Source organism: Physeter macrocephalus, unplaced genomic scaffold, assembly GCF_002837175.3.
Source record: "Physeter macrocephalus isolate SW-GA unplaced genomic scaffold, ASM283717v5 random_352, whole genome shotgun sequence".
NCBI lineage: Eukaryota > Metazoa > Chordata > Mammalia > Artiodactyla > Physeteridae > Physeter > Physeter macrocephalus.
Window position 1 is genome coordinate 20,302 of NW_021145558.1, and position 15,171 is coordinate 35,472.

The 15,171-nt window shown below is 54.1% G+C and overlaps 1 protein-coding gene across 5 annotated transcripts in view; it reads left to right on the forward strand.

The window, feature by feature from the left end:
• LOC102976086 (unconventional myosin-XVIIIa) overlaps positions 1-10,056 on the forward strand; it is a 26,921-nt gene extending 16,865 nt beyond the window's left edge. For 2 of the 5 annotated variants that reach the window (XM_055082772.1, XM_055082771.1), the window contains 2 exons: positions 1,369-1,491; positions 1,786-2,782. In XM_055082772.1, coding sequence (XP_054938747.1) covers positions 1,369-1,491; positions 1,786-1,792 — 130 coding nt within the window. In that variant the 3' untranslated portion in view covers positions 1,793-2,782. The other 3 variants (XM_055082766.1, XM_055082770.1, XM_055082769.1) reach the window with 3 other exon arrangements.
• The last annotated feature ends 5,115 nt before the right edge of the window (positions 10,057-15,171 follow it).

Consider the following 15,171-nt stretch of genomic DNA (forward strand, 5'->3'; position numbering starts at 1 on the left):
CCGCGGAGCGGCTGGGCCCGTGAGCCGTGGCCCCTGGGCCTGCGCGTCCGGAGCCTGTGCTCCGCAACGGGAGAGGCCACGGCAGAGGGAGGCCCGCATACCACAAAAAAAAAAAAAAAAAAAAAAAAAAAAAAAAATATGCTTCTTTATTCCCCTCCCCACGAATCATGCTGTCTCATCCCCAGAACAGAGTCTGGTGGCTTCTTCTGTGTGTGTGTGTGTGTGTGTGTGTGTGTGTGTGTGTGTGTGTGTGTGTGTGTACACGCACGTGCGCGCACGCGTGCACACCTGTGTGGCTATTTATTCCAGAACACAATTCAGGAACGGGGCTGCTCCTGTTGACACAGATGAAAGGAAATTTATATCAAGGAGAAATCCTAGCATATCCATAGCAGGGAACGTGGTGAGCAGACATTTTGCAGAATTCTAGAAGCAGTCTCACTCAGAAGGTATCTCCAAGCCCCTGCTGCTGTGTGAGGAGGTCACCGTGATTCCAGCATCAGAATTTGACTCCTTTGGGCTTTTTTGCAAGTCGAGAGGGCTCAGGCCAACTTGACCAGAAAAAAGCCCTGGGGGAGCAAGAGCTGGAGGCTTCCTGAGGGTGGAAGAGGAGACTGGAAGAGACAGAGCCCTTGCCTGGGATTTCTGGGCCCCACTGGATCTCCAGGTGCAGCTTGAATCTTGAAGCTGTTACGAACCCCTCGGGAAATGCTGCAGTCCCCTCCTTGTCCTTTCTGTTTCTTAAAGGGCCAAGGGGAGTCGCAGGATGGGTCTGCGATACGGCCTATAGTGCCCAAGTTGGCACTGCATCAGCTCGGGAGACTCCAGGTTCAAGCTCACTTGAAGTCATAATGAAGCCCTTCTCTTCTCTGTTCCATCGCCAGCAGCCCAGCTCTTGCAGTGAAGGCATGGAAAGTGGCAGCAGCTGTAGCCACATTTTTGGGAACAGGCAGACAAGAACAGCAGAATAGGCCTCAGGGAGGAGCTGAAGGGCCCAGGACTCCTCTTTTTAACCAAAAGCCATTTAGCTGTAATTGATGAACGGACGGTCTCCCTGTCGTTCTCACTGGATTGGCTGGCTGAACGGCAGCCTGTCACAGAAAGTGGGGAGGAGGTGCCTCCGCGCTCCTCAGGGTCTTCTCGGTGGCTGTCACACGGTGTGGCCTGCTGAGCGGGGCAGGGTCGTTGTGAATGGTGCGCTCCTCCGTCTAACTTCTCTTGTTCTCTCTGACTCACTGATGCGCATGCTGCCCTGCATCCCACCCCCACCCAAGACAAACCTGCTTTGCCACTTTGGTGCTGCCTCCTGGGCCACCAGGTGATCACCTCTTCCCAGCCTTGCCTACCTTTCTGCTTCTCATCCCACAGCGAGGGGGACTCAGATGTGGACTCAGAGCTGGAGGACCGGGTCGACGGGGTCAAGTCATGGTTGTCCAAAAACAAGGGGCCTTCCAAGGCGGCTTCCGATGATGGCAGCTTGAAGAGTTCTAGGTGAGCATGTGGCCTTAGGTGGGAGGAAAGGCCACCTCGTGCCTCAGGGATGGATGAGCAGCGCCTTGATCCCAAAGAGGGTGGGCCTCACGCCACCTGTGTCTCTCTCTTGCCTGGTATGTGCGTGAGGGGCCCAGGCCCGCCCCTGGCACATGGGATGAGCACAGGAGGCCTGGCTTCTTCTTAGTCAGGGCCTGCGGCACCCTTAATTTTCTGAGGTAATGTTTTCCTACCGGGCTTCAGGGCTTTGGTTTGGTGTAGGTTTAACTTCATCCCCACTTATTCATTCAACAGATGTTGAACGAACTACCTGATGGTTTGGGCCCTTGGAATCAAGACTGAAATGGGGCACAGGGGGACTCTGGATCCCACACCCTGGACAAGGCCAGTCCAGGCCGGCTGTGGACCTCTGAGGTCTTAGTAGGAATAGCAGCAGAAAAGGCCCCAATTCCCCTGACTGCCCTGTCACAGCTACAGACACATTTCTGTCTCTCTCTGCCCATTCTCCTCTTCTTCTAGTCTATTCACTCGCCCTCCACCATGCTTTCTGCTAACACCCATCCACTGGGGGAACTTGCTCCCCTATTTTCCAGCCCAGTCACAGTCTTCTGATCACACAGGCAGCGACCCCTGAAATCCAGGTCTCCAATTCCCATCCCTCACCTACGGGTCAGCCGGGGTCCTCTGCTCCCACCCCTCCTGTGGCCACTTCCCTGCTGACTCCCCTCTCCCATTTCAGAGCCACCCTGATCCCCCAGGGCACGCCGTTCCACCTCCTCCCAGAGAGCGCTGGGTGAGCTGGGTAGAAAAAGTAATCCCTCTCCTTCTCCAGCTCCCCTGAGGCCCCTTCCCAAGTCCAGCCCCTCACCGCAAGCACCCAGCGGCCCCCTCTAATTGGTTTAATTTACTCGGCCAAACAACGTTTTGTTATTGCAGATAATGCCACCTTCCCCGCCCCACTGCCATTCACCACGGCATGGCACCAGGCTCCAGGTAGTTGACAATGAAATAAATTGAACTAAATGTTTTTGAGGGGAAAAAGTGATGAAATAGAACAATAGTCTAATTTACATGACATTCTCCATGAAGCTATTTTCACTGACGCAAATTATTTTGCTTCATTTCCTCCGACGCTCTCACGGCCACTTTGCCAGGGCTGCTGCCAAGTTCTCCTCCTTTCTCCCTCCCCCGGTGTCTTTATTCTCTACGTTTAATGCTTGTTTCTCTCTCTCATTCTCTCTCTGCTGCTGCTAATCCACTCCCGGTTCTCTCCTCCCCGGCCTCACCCCCGGCACAGCAGAGCGGCCCTCAACACCCTGGGGAAGGAGGGCAAGGGGGTGGAGGAGAGGCCGGCCTCCGTGCTGAGCTCCCTGAGCTATCGGAAGCGGCTCACCCTGAAGGACTCCATCGGGGGCACCGGGGATGAGGATTCGCTCTTCACCACCCTGAGCGAGCGGCCAGCCTCCCCCGAGAGGCCCCCCCGGAAGGCCCGCGGGGGCCCCAGGGAGGAGCTGGGCCTGGGCAGGAAGTCCGAGGAGCCTGAGGAATGTGGCTCCGTCTTCTCCGGGGTCGGGGGCTGCTCTAGCCGGGGGCTGGAGAAGCCGTGGGGCTCAGACTTTGACCGGGCCTCGGCCGTCTCTGCGGCCGTCAGCCGGGCCTCCTCGGCCACACAGCGTGGCTCCGGCGAGGATGGGGTCTGCTCCTCCGTGAGCTTCTCGCTGTCGGGCTCCCCCAGTTCCCGCCGCAGCACCTCTAGGCTCGAGAGCCTGTCAAGGACCCTCAGCCCTCCCTTGGGCCGGGCCTCAGCCCTCAGCCGGGAGAGCCCCGATTCCCACCTGTCCCTGGGCCGGAGCTGCCTGGATGATTGGGACGATGGAGCCAGTGTGGCCTTGAGTGAGGCCCACTCACAGTATAGCTACCCGTCTCTGGCCCGCAGTCTGTCGGTGCCACCCCAGCCCCGCATCTCCGCCTCCGCCACGGATGAGTCTCTCGGCTCCAGTGTCCGCCCCACCAGCCGTCACTCCTACCTAGACCCAGACCTGGAGGCTGCCATCCATGAGGTCTTGAGCTACAAGCCCGTCCCGTTGCACCGGAGCAGCCTGGAGCCTGACTCTGAGGAGGATGACCGGAAGAGCATCCAAAGTACCCGGAGCGCCCAACTGGACCCCCCGGAGCGAGCCACCAGTATCCGCCGCTCAGCCTCTGCTGCGGATGTCTCTCGGTCCCGCAGCAGCCGGAAGAGCCGGAGCAAGAGAAGGAGCGGCTCCAGCTCCAGCTCCGAAGACTCCTCGGAGCCCAGGCGGCGGAAGAAGGGGAGCTCTCGAAAAAGCAAGAAGAAGTCCAGATCGAGAAGGAAGAGAACAGAGACGGAGTCTGAGTCCTCCTCGTCGACATCCAGTGGCTCCACTGTCTCAGGACACAGCCGCTCGAGCGTGAAGAAGGGCCCAGCTGCGGAGGACAAGGAGGCTGGGCAGGCGCGCCGACAGTCTCGGAAGGAGGAGAAGAAGCGCAAGAAAGAGGTGGACAGCCTGATGATGCGGTACCTGTACCGCCCCGAGAGCGACTAGTGCAGTAGGTGGCACCTGGCGTGGAGTGCAGAGCATGGTGTGTGCCGCTTGGTGTGAACTAACGTGCTCCCGTCCCACCCGCCACCACCCAGGCCCTTCCTGCATTCCTCACGGGCAGGCCTGGCCTCGGAGAGCCTCCTGGCTACCTCAGAGAGTGGGGGCCAGCTGAGCTGATTAGTCATTCTGAGCCCTGAGCCCAATCAGCTGAACTCGCTGGTGATGTCTGTCACAGCTCCCACTTATCAAGTCCTAACCCTGGGCCAGGGACCACCCCACCCCCCCCACCGCCAGATACTTGCCATATTTTATTCACTTAATCCTCACACTAACCCCATAACAAATGTCTGATTAGCCCCATTTTATAGAACAAGAAGCTGAGGTTCAGGGAGGTTAAGTTATTTGCCAAGGTTACATAGCTGGTAAGTGATGTTGCCAGGATCTGAATGGAGTCTGTTCAGCTTGCCCTTACTTGCCCTACTCCTCCATACGACCCAAGGCAGAGCACATGGGCAAAATGTTTCCTGTATGTGTCTGGCAGCACCCATATGGAACTTCTGTCCATGACCCTGACACGCTGGGCCCAGGAAAGGGCTCTAGCTGACCCCCGGGTGTGGGTTGGTACATCACTGGCCATCAGCTATTAAGGGGCCTTTTGCTCAGCTCTCCCCCGCCTGCAGTGTCACCCTCCTCTCTGGCATGCGTCTCAAGCCTAAGAGTGCAAGGCTTACAGGGCTGCAGCGCCCACATCACCGCATCCTGCAGTAGACCTGGAGGTGCCTGACTCTCTCCCCACCCCTCCTACCCGAAGCCCACACATGAGCGTCACCTCATCTTAGCTCATCTTGTAGAGTTTTAATGAATAGAAATTAGCAGCTGCTGAGTGACAGCCCCCTCCTGGCTCTCCTGCCTCCCCCAGCCTTCTCCCTGTGGGAGGGAGATCTAGCTGTTAGGCCCTTTTTGCCCACACCCCCCACTCGGAAGAAAGGCGAAGACTGACTCACTGGAATACTATTGTTGCCAGTTTCCCTGGTGGGCGGTGACATTTGGATCACCCTGGTTATGTGAAGCTGTTTTTGGCATGGTACCCTCCCAGGGCAAGCTTGCTGCTTCCCAGGAGGTATGACCCCAGAGCGCAGCCCCCTGGGGCACGGGCAATGTTTCCTAGATGCATGAACTAACACACGCACCTGTCGTGTGCTAGTGGGCCTCTTGTGCAGTGGAGCAGCTGCCCAAGCACACTGACTTGGGCTGGGTTGTGCCGAAAGGGACCAGTTTTGTTTTAAGGAATGGAGCCCATGGAGGTGAATGTTACCTGCAGCTGTTTGGAGATGGTGATGGGATGGGATAGGGGGGATGGTATGGGAGAGGTGGAACTTGAACCCGGACCAGGCTCATGGCCAACTCAGATTCTGTGGGCCCTGAGCTGCTCCGAAACCAAGCCCTTGGGCTTACCCCTGCTCTGTCACTCCCCCCATGTGGCAGATGGTTGCAGGATGCTCTGGGAAGAGTAGGAAGCATCTCAGTTGCACTAGGGCGCTGTTGTCAGCACCACAGTGAGAAAAGGCAGGGGTCATAATATTGTGTCGACCATCTCAGCCCTTCCTTCCACAGCCCTGCTGAGTGCCCTGCTCCCCTAGCACGGGAAGTCAGCTGGTGGGCCATGGGAGGAGGTTTGGAAAGCAGAGAGGGCCAGGCCCTTCTGAGCACGGTACCAATACCTGAAGAGGGAGACGTGGGCCTAGGCAGGCCATCCCACACCGACCAGCAACTGGTGGATTTCAGACCCCAGTGACTCAGCCCATCATCACCCTTGACCCAGCAAGAACAAAAACACAGAAAGCCTGTTTCTTCCCTCAGCCACCAGCACAGTTCTTGTCCACCAGGAAAACAGGAGTAGTCCTGAAACCCTACACACGGCCACCTCCAACAAGGATTGGATTTACTGCGGCCAGAGTGGGCACCAAGCCGGAAGCTGGCCAACCAGTACAGAGCTGGCAGAGAAGGTCCAGGGGAGGGAGGACCTAGTTGGACTCAGCATGAACTGGCTTTGGGTGAATAAACTGCCAAGAGTGGGGGCAGTTTAGCTTCCCACCTGGTGATGGGGACCTGCAAGAATGCAGAACACGGAAGCATCCATAGCAAAGGCAAGGGGAGGGGGCTGCTCTCCCAGTGGGAATTAGCTTATGCACCAAATCGTTTGTGACAGCGTTGAGGAGGAGACACTGGCTTGTGAGGAGGAAAGGTTTTGAAACAATGTAGTTAAAATGTTCAAATTGCCGCCCTGACTCTTGCCCCAGGGAAGGGGGCCAGCTGCCTGCTGTTGACTCTCCGACAGCTGTGGCTGTAGAAGCCGTAAAGGAAACTGGCTAAAGGGCACCCAGGGTGGGAGCAGGGGTGTCTTGCGGCTGCACAGAGCAGGGGAGAAGGCCTGGCATTTAGCCCTCCCGGCTGCCTCTGCCACTGCACCCAGCATCTGGATGGAACAGTGTTGAAACCCAGCTGTCGTTTATCCAGGTGTCTGCCTGGCAGGCACAGGAATATGGAAGTGGGGTCTGCAGCTCCACTCTGAGGAGGGGTGTGAGGATGGAAAGGAGCACCCCATTTGCATCTGGGTCCCAGCCCTGGCATCTACCTCACCCCCCTCTGCCCACAAAATAACCCCACTGTCTTTCCACAAAGCCATTCCTTCCTTTGCCCAACAGCGGACCTTAGCATTGGGTGCCCAGAAGTTCTGTCTAAAAAATGAAAATAAAATCAGGCTCCCGCTAATTCACAATTCAAACAATCCAAAAGCTAAAATAACCCCAGTTTTTTCTATGTTGCACAGTCATCGTTGAGCTTTATAATTCCGTCCCTGAGACATCCCAGAGTCCTTAAGTGCCTTTGGCCCATCAAAGTAAAACTCATCTATGTTCAGACTAGTTTGTATTAAATGTGTTTTGTGCTATTCTGATTCCTTTAAAAATGGTAATTCGTTCATGGGAAATACGATAACTATTAACCAGACTGCCCCATTCCTAAACCGTTTTGCATAATTGAACAGGCTCTTCTATCAGGCTCTTCCAGCTCCCCAGGGAGAGAGAAAGAGAGACCTGTCTTTACACACCCCCTGGGCTCTCGCCCAGGCCAGTGGGGAGAATGCAGGTTTCATCTGGTTTTCTCCTCAGGTCACCGGTCTGGCAGCAAGGTGGAGTCATCAAAAGGCTTTGAGGTCTAAGGTCCCAGGTTCAGATTTACATACTGGCTGTGTGACCTTGGGCAAGGTGCTTCGTCGCTGAACCAGCTTCCTCATGCCATTTCATATGGTGAAGAATAAGATAGCACATCCAGAGTGCCTAAGACAGTGTCTCACATTACAGGAAATTCTCTGATGAAATCCTTTCTTCAACACAGTTGGAAAAGCTGAGCATGTGGTTCTTTCTTGCATAACGCTGTGTCCTCCTCTTTTGGTTTGGAGATAGAAGAACTTTGAAAGCGCTAGTAAACAAGGGCCTTCCTCAGATTCTTAAATCAGAATTGTAGACAGTGGGATCACAGGATTCCTGTTTATCCTAGCGGAAGCGCTCTAGGATCTGGAAGCAGGGCTGTGTCCCTGAGATCACTGGGCAGGGAGGCGCCCATTGAGTGCAGGGCACTGGTAGGGGTGGAGCCACCCTGGGCTGCATTTTCTCCAAAATTGCTGAAATTACAGTGCACTTGGACTGGCAGAGGCAGTGGAGGTGGGAGGGGCAGGGGAAGGCTGCTCTAAGGCTTTGGAAAAGAAAGAAAAGAGAAGGTGACTAGAGGTGGAAATGAGATCCCATCCATGTCCAGCGCCATGAGTCTGCTCCATCCAGGGAGTAATGCTTCTTCATATCTTGGTCAGGGGAGAGCACCAGGCTCCCGATGGCCTGATAAAAGCCTTGGGCTTGGATTATGGTACCAAGAAAGGGATGACTATGCCACCCTGAAACAGAGGTCTTACCAGCTCCTACCTCCTGAGTCTCTGTTCCTTGTGAGTAGATGATATCATGGTCAAGGGCAGAAACTCTCACCGGCCTTAGCAAAACCTGATTAGGAAGAAGGGTTATGATCTGGGAGTATTCAATGGGGAAAGCCCGTCCTTCTTAGAAGGAATCTTTTTGGGAGGAACTTTACTAAGACAGGTTGTAGTCGTGTAATCACCAGACCTGCAGTCTCCAAGTCAATGCAGTCCATGGACTGCCTGTATCAGAATCTTCTGGGGAGGGAGTTGAAAATGCAGAATTGCTGGGTTCCACCCAAGAGCTAGCAAATCAAAACTTCTCAGGGGAAGAACCCGGGGATCTTGCAGCCAATTCTTACGCACATTCAAGTTCGAGACCCACTGCTCTTCAGTGTTGCTTTCCTCGGAGTTGTAAAAGATTTCAGAGTCAAATCGATATGCTCCTTTCTCTTACTACTCTGAGTATCTTCTGGGGAAGCTAGGGAAGTCTTCTACTTCTCAATTTGTGACTTTGGGGGAATGCTGTGACAGGGTTTGGGGGGGCCTCCTCAGGACCAAAGGCTTTGGTGCTGAAGGTAAAGAGCATCCTTCCTCTGTGACCTCATTCCTCTCTCCCTGCAGCCCCACCAGCTACTGGAAGTCCCTTGCCCCTGACCGGTCAGATGATGAGCACGACCCTGTCGACAGCACCTCCAGGCCCCGATACTCCCACAACTATCTGAGTGACAGCGACACAGAGGCCAAGCAGACAGAGACCAACGCATAGCCTAGGGGAGTGGTGTGCACCCCTCCCACCCACGGCCTACTGCTGCCACGGCGCCTCTCCCGGGAAATGGCGGGGCACGGGTCTCCCCCACCTGACTGCTGATCTGCATGGGAAACACCCGACCCTCTTCGGTCAGGGGGCTTCCCAGGCCGTGGGTATCTGACGTTTCCACGTGGAAGAGGTGGAGGGAAGAGCAGTCCTGAAAAGAGAACTTTCTGCTCCTGCCTTGGGCCACCGTGGATGGCAGGTGGCTTGGCACTGCATAGAGCCAGCAAGTTGACCTCCATATCAGCCACCCCCGCCCCCCCTCCCCCTGCTCAGGGACGGTGGACAGATTGCCTACTGGGACATTCTCGGGTTGCTGGGTCCATGGGGAGGAGTTTGGGGTGGGAACAGCAATTCCTTCCCCATGACTTGGGGGAGGGCTTTCTCTTCTCAGTGCCTGCTGTCTTATTACTTTTTAATTTAAATACCCAACCTCTCCATCACAGCTGCATCCCTGAGAGGGGGAGGGGGCTGTGGTGGCAGCCGGCCCGCCTCCCCGCACCGGGGATGACTAGGGGAACCTCAGCTTCATCTTTACTCTTCAGAGAGCAGTCCTTTCTCTGTGCAGCTGGAGAGACCCGTGAGCAGAGCTGGGCCCAGGTTCTTAAGAGTCCGTGTGGGGAGGGGCTCTCAGGTGCTTCTGGATTCGAGCTGAGCAGGCCTACACAGACGGGGGTGCATCTGTACCAGCCAGAACTTCCAGCCCCTACCCTTCTTTGTCTCATCAGTGTGTTAAGTGCAATGACCCACTGAAGAGTAAACCCATTCCACCTAATGCCAATTCAGGGCTTATCCAAGCACTGCCTCCCTCCCCTTCTGTCCAAGTTGCCTGGATCACAAGCTCAGCTGGAGAGGGAAGGCCTTGGGTTGAGGGCTTGGGATCAGAAAAACTGAAGATGGAAGCTTTGGTCGGTACTGATGTTTATTAGATGTGAGTCCTCACCCTGTGTCCCGAGCCTGAGTCATTTTTCTTCTTCCAGTCGCGCTGCCCACACGCACTTATCCCAGACATGCCAACATGCAGACTGACACTCCCGGCTCCCACCCTAAAGATCATCCCCCCGACACCACCCGACGGGGGCCCAAGGGCAGTGCCTGGTGCCGCTCCCATCTGCTGTCTCCCCTTCTCTCCTGCGATTGGTTTGTACTCACTGGGCTGTGCTCTCTTCCCCTGTTTACCTGATGTATGGAAATAAACGTCCTTTTTCTCCTGGCTCTGCCAATTTTCCTGCCTGTTCCTTCAGGCTCAGGTAAAGTCCAGGGTGGTCACAGGGGAGCAAAGTGAGGACTCTGTGGGGACCTGGGGGAATGACCCTCACCCCTGACCTGCTCCCACATCAGACCAGTGCTGCTCAGAGAGCTTGGCAGGTCATCTGGAGCAGGCGGAGGCAGTGGATGAGAGGATGGGTCAAGGAAGACACAAACCCCACCTTTTATTTTAAGAGCCCGTGGATCGTAATTCAGGTTGGCAGAGCCGTCCAGGCCTTGGCCTACCCTGGCCTCCACTTGGGAATGTTGAGGTCCCTCTGATTGTTATATCTTGCCAATTACAGAGATCCTATCTTCTCTCTCTCTCTCTCTCTCTCTCTTTTTTTTTTTTTTTTTAAGTTTAGTCATCCCAAAGATGACTTTCTGATCAACACTTGGCAGAACTCTCTCTGGCCTCCAACCCCATTGGCCACAGGGCAACTTGAATAGGCTGGGCGTGCTGGCTTCTCCACCCTGCTCGGTCTCTGCCTTCGTGCCCCAGTCCACACGTGGTTCCCTCACTGACAGCTGAGAGGCAGTGGGCAAGAAACAAATGACTCCCTCCTCCTCCTCTACCTTCTGTAATGTGACCAGTTATAATCCCTGCGTGCGTGAAGTATTTACAGCTGGTCGATCAGGCGCCGCTGGTTTGGACAGGTAGGCAAGAAGGGGTATCAGACAGGCCTGATGCTGACGCTCTGGTGATGTCACCCACCCAGAAAGGGGCGAGAAAGGGAAAGAGGGGGAAATGTCATCCCCAAAATGAATGGGAGAGAAGTGTGAAGTGGCTGCATCTTGAGCAAAAGAAACTGCCCCGGGCTTCCCTGGTGGCGCAGTGGTTGCGCGTCCGCCTGCCGATGCAGGGGAACCGGGTTCGCGCCCCGGTCCGGGAAGATTCCCACATGCCGCGGAGCGGCTGGGCCCGTGAGCCATGGCCGCTGGGCCTGCGCGTCCGGAGCCTGTGCTCCGCAACGGGAGAGGCCACAACAGTGAGAGGCCCGCGTACCGCCAAAAAAAAAAAAAAAAAAAAAAAGAAACTGCCCCCAAGGTGGAATAGAGAAGGTAGTAAAAGTGAGGTCACTTTTTTTTTAAACTGCTGGCTCCTCATGTTCAGTTCTTTCACTCACATCTTTTACTCCTGCTTTCAGATAGCTCGGCGCACGGTTTTCCTCGCAGGAACTAGTGTGACAAAAGTCCCTGCTACCTACAGACAAGGTCCCAACTCTGCTCACCCACACTGACTCAGGCCTTTGGTTAATTATTGACAGAAAGTCCCAGCATCAACCTCTAATAGCCTGCCCTGCGGTGGAGGGCTTTGTTCAAGTCAGAAAATATGTATTATTCATCTGCTCATTCACTCAACAGTCAAATATTTCATAACTGCCGCTATGGTCTAGGCACTGTTCTAAGTGCTGGGGATGGGTGAGGTCCCTTCCTTCAAGAAGCGGATATTCTAGTGGAGGCGTTAAACCCAGAAAATATGTGTGTCTAACCTCCTAATATGTGCAAGCTTTGGGTGAGTAGAAGGGAGTACATCATAGTGTTTGTCCTCCAGGGGCTCATGTGTTAGGGCTAGGGCAGATCCCTTTGGAAATAATTACATGAGACATAAAAGGACAAAGAAGTTGCTTTGGACAAGTTATGAGGGAGACACTCTCACTGAGAAAGGGTGGGGAGGGACTGGGAAGGCTTCTAACAGGAGCTGGTATTTTGAGCTGGGGCTTGAAGAAAGGATAGCACTTCCACAGGTAGATATTGCTGGGATAGGTGTGCCGGGAAGAAAGAAGAACTTGAGCAAAGGCCCCGAGGCTGGGAAATGGAGGTGGTGGCAGGGAACTCCACAGGCTGTCTGGGGAAGCTGGGCATCACCTCACATGACCAACACTTCTCCAAGCTTCAGCGAAGGCCTTCGGCCAGCATTCTGGGCTCCAGGCTGGGAGGAAGGCAATTCCCTCTGCACAAACTCCTCAGGGAAGTCCAGGGACCTGCAAGGCCATCAGATCCCATCTTCGTTTGGGGCATGCCTTCAGAGCTCTGTAAGCTCCTGCCCTCGCCTGTGCACTCCTGGTCGCTCTGATGCCTAAAATGTAAGTGATTCCCACAAAACAGGCAGCAAATCTGTCCCTGTGCCAGGCTCAAAGCCGCCTCACTAGATTTTCCTCTCTAATCTCAGACCCTCAGGATTGCTCTGAATCCTGGATAAGAGGCATTGGGGGGGGGGGGCGCCTGTGAGGCTCCCCATGGTGCCCAGTCTGTGCCCAGAGACGACAGCAGCACATGGTGACTCCTGAACTACCTCCTTTTGTCCTGTGTCCTCTTGGCAGATGATCCCAGTTGTCCTTCCCCCATGCCCCACCCCCATGCCTGGTGGCACAGACACTTAGCGATTTGCTCCTTAATTGTCCCCCAGCTAGGCTGCGCAGATGCCGCTCTTTAATCTCTCCTGATAAATGAATCGCGTCTCTCCTTTAATCATATGTTCATATCCAAGCCAATTTGAATCCATTTGGCAGGGAGTGTGTTGCAAGAGATGCCATGACTGCTGCTTCTCCCCACCCAGGGCCCTGGAGCCAGCGCATCTGCTGTCCTCACCCTCAGCAAAGAGCCCAGGAGACCCATCCAGGCGAAGGATCTCCTACCTGAGTGATGGGGACTTTTCAAAGTCAATCATTCACTCCTGTCCTCCAAGCAGGCCCGTGTGGGACTGGAGGGAGATGGATTCCCAAAGGCCTCAGAAGTGGGAGGGACAGGGTGAGTCCACAGCCTTCCTTGGTCATTGAAGAAAGGGCCCCATTATCCCCCCTGGGAGAAAGTGCTGCCTTCAATCTAACCCTAATACTTTCTGTTCCCCTTTCATTTCCTCTGAGCTGGTTCTCAGGGAAGCTGCGACACTTTTTACATAGCAACGTATTCCAGACCAGTGTGTGATCATTTGTACTTGCCTGCTACAGCTACTGGCTGCCACCCCCAACGCCTTTCATCTTTCCCCAGGAAGTCTTCTTTTCTAAATCCTCCAGCCTGGTGGGCAGTCCAGGACATGCTTGGTAATGTACCAAGTTCTGCCACGTTTGCGGCTGCTGCTTCTTTCACCTACGGAGTGGCGTCCCCCGATCCTAGTGGAAGCAAAACAAAACCAGACGAATAAAACCTGCTAAACTGAGCGCTTCTGCCGCTAGCACTGAGACCTTGGAGAAGAGCCTTGACCTCTTGGGCCTCAGTTTCCCCATCTGTAAAACAAGGTGGAATTGCTGGTAGGAATCTTTTGGATCCTAGGTTCGGACAGAGCCCCTCAATGCTGCCAACAGAACCTCTCACCCCCACCTTTTTATCACCCTTGGTGAGGAGCCGGAGGGACCGATGGGTGGCGCAAGTGGGGGCGGGAGAAGACAGACATCTTCTCCCAGCGCGAGGGCTGTCTGGGCTTGGTTCCGTCCAGCAGCCCCATGCGCCTCCGCGTCCTCTTCATTTCCTTTCCTTTTTCCCGGCTGGTTCTGCCTGTCCAGGCAAGCGCCCTCCGGTTCACTGGGAACCCGGGCATATTAGCATATTCATATCTCATTTACATGACCTCGGCCTCCCGAGCACGGAACCTCTGGCTCCGCCTCCGTCTGGAGGTTCCCCGCCCCGTCCCCCACCCACCCCCGCGCTCTTCCCGGAAGCCATGCCCCTTAAAAGGTCCTTGAGCCTGTGACGGGACCGAGCCCGTCGGCGTTGCCCTTGAAGGATTCCAGAAGCACAAGAACAGGTCTCCTCGCGCAGCAACCCAACGATACTGTTCCCCGCCCTTTTAAGGGCTGCTGGAAGTCCTCAGTAAGAGCTGAAGCTGTGTAGCGACTGGGGCTGAGGGGCCTGCCCGGCCTGTCAGTAGTGACCCAGAGGATGAGGAGGACAAAATCAATATAACCATGGTGAGCACCTACTATGTCCCCAGTGCTTATACACTTTGCCTACATCTCATTTAACCTTTATCACAACTCTGTGAAGTGTCACTGTCCCCGTGAGGAAACAGGCTCAGAGAGGTGACATCCGGCCTAGCAGGGTCCTCAGCTTGGTTCCAGCAACGGGCCAGGCGTCTTTGAGCTACTCTGGCATTGTCAGAGGGTGAAGCGGGGAGGCGAGAAGGCCAAGAATTGCTGTCATGATCCTCATCTCAAATCACTGTGTGCCTGGTATTCACCAAGGCCTGCCCTTAGGAAGGAAGCACTTCTTGACAGTTTGGGGGGGAAATGTCAACCTCACATTTGTGTTGCTCCTTAACAATTCTCAGAGCATCCCCCATACGTGATCACATTTGTGTTTCAACACATTTGTGTTTCAACAACGGTGCCAACAATATGAATAACAGTTCCACATGGCCTGGAATGCATATTTTAACCTTTATTCACCTCAGTCTAATTTCATTACAGTACAATGGAACAATCCAGACCATTCTCTGGGATTTGATCTGGGAGGAGTGATTTCCAGAGCAGTAGCCATTTTGAAGTTAACAAGGATGCTAGATTTATTTAGAAGGAATTTTACAGAGAACTTGAGTCTTCTGTAGTGTCAGCCCCAGTGATGGGTCATATACATGAGGGAGATTCCAAAAAGGATGTGTGCTTTGCAATTGAAGTCAGTGACATAAATCTCCCAGCGGAATACTTAAATGCGTGGATAGAATTTGCTTTAGATATAAAAAGTCAGCTATGACAGTTTGGCAAAAAAAAAAAAAAAAAACCTCAAAAAGGATATTAAGTTTTGACACCATCCAGGCAAATTATATTTGAGGTGGTTTAAGAGTCAAAGAGTTTCCACATTTTAATACATTTTTATATGTTTTGTGCCACATCTACGATCTGACTAGATTAGAAAAAGAAGCAAAAGGATTTGTGGAAGAGAGGACACTAGGGAATTTGAAAGTGGAGAATTAAAAAAATATATAAAATAAAATCCTGGTATGGGAATACAGCCAATAGCTTCAGAAATTTTACCTCTTTGAAAGACAGGTCAACAACTGATGACGAGGCAAATATAAAACTGTATGCGGGCTTCCCTGGTGGCGCAGTGGTTGGGAGTCCGCCTGCCGATGCAGGGACACGGGTTCGTGCCCC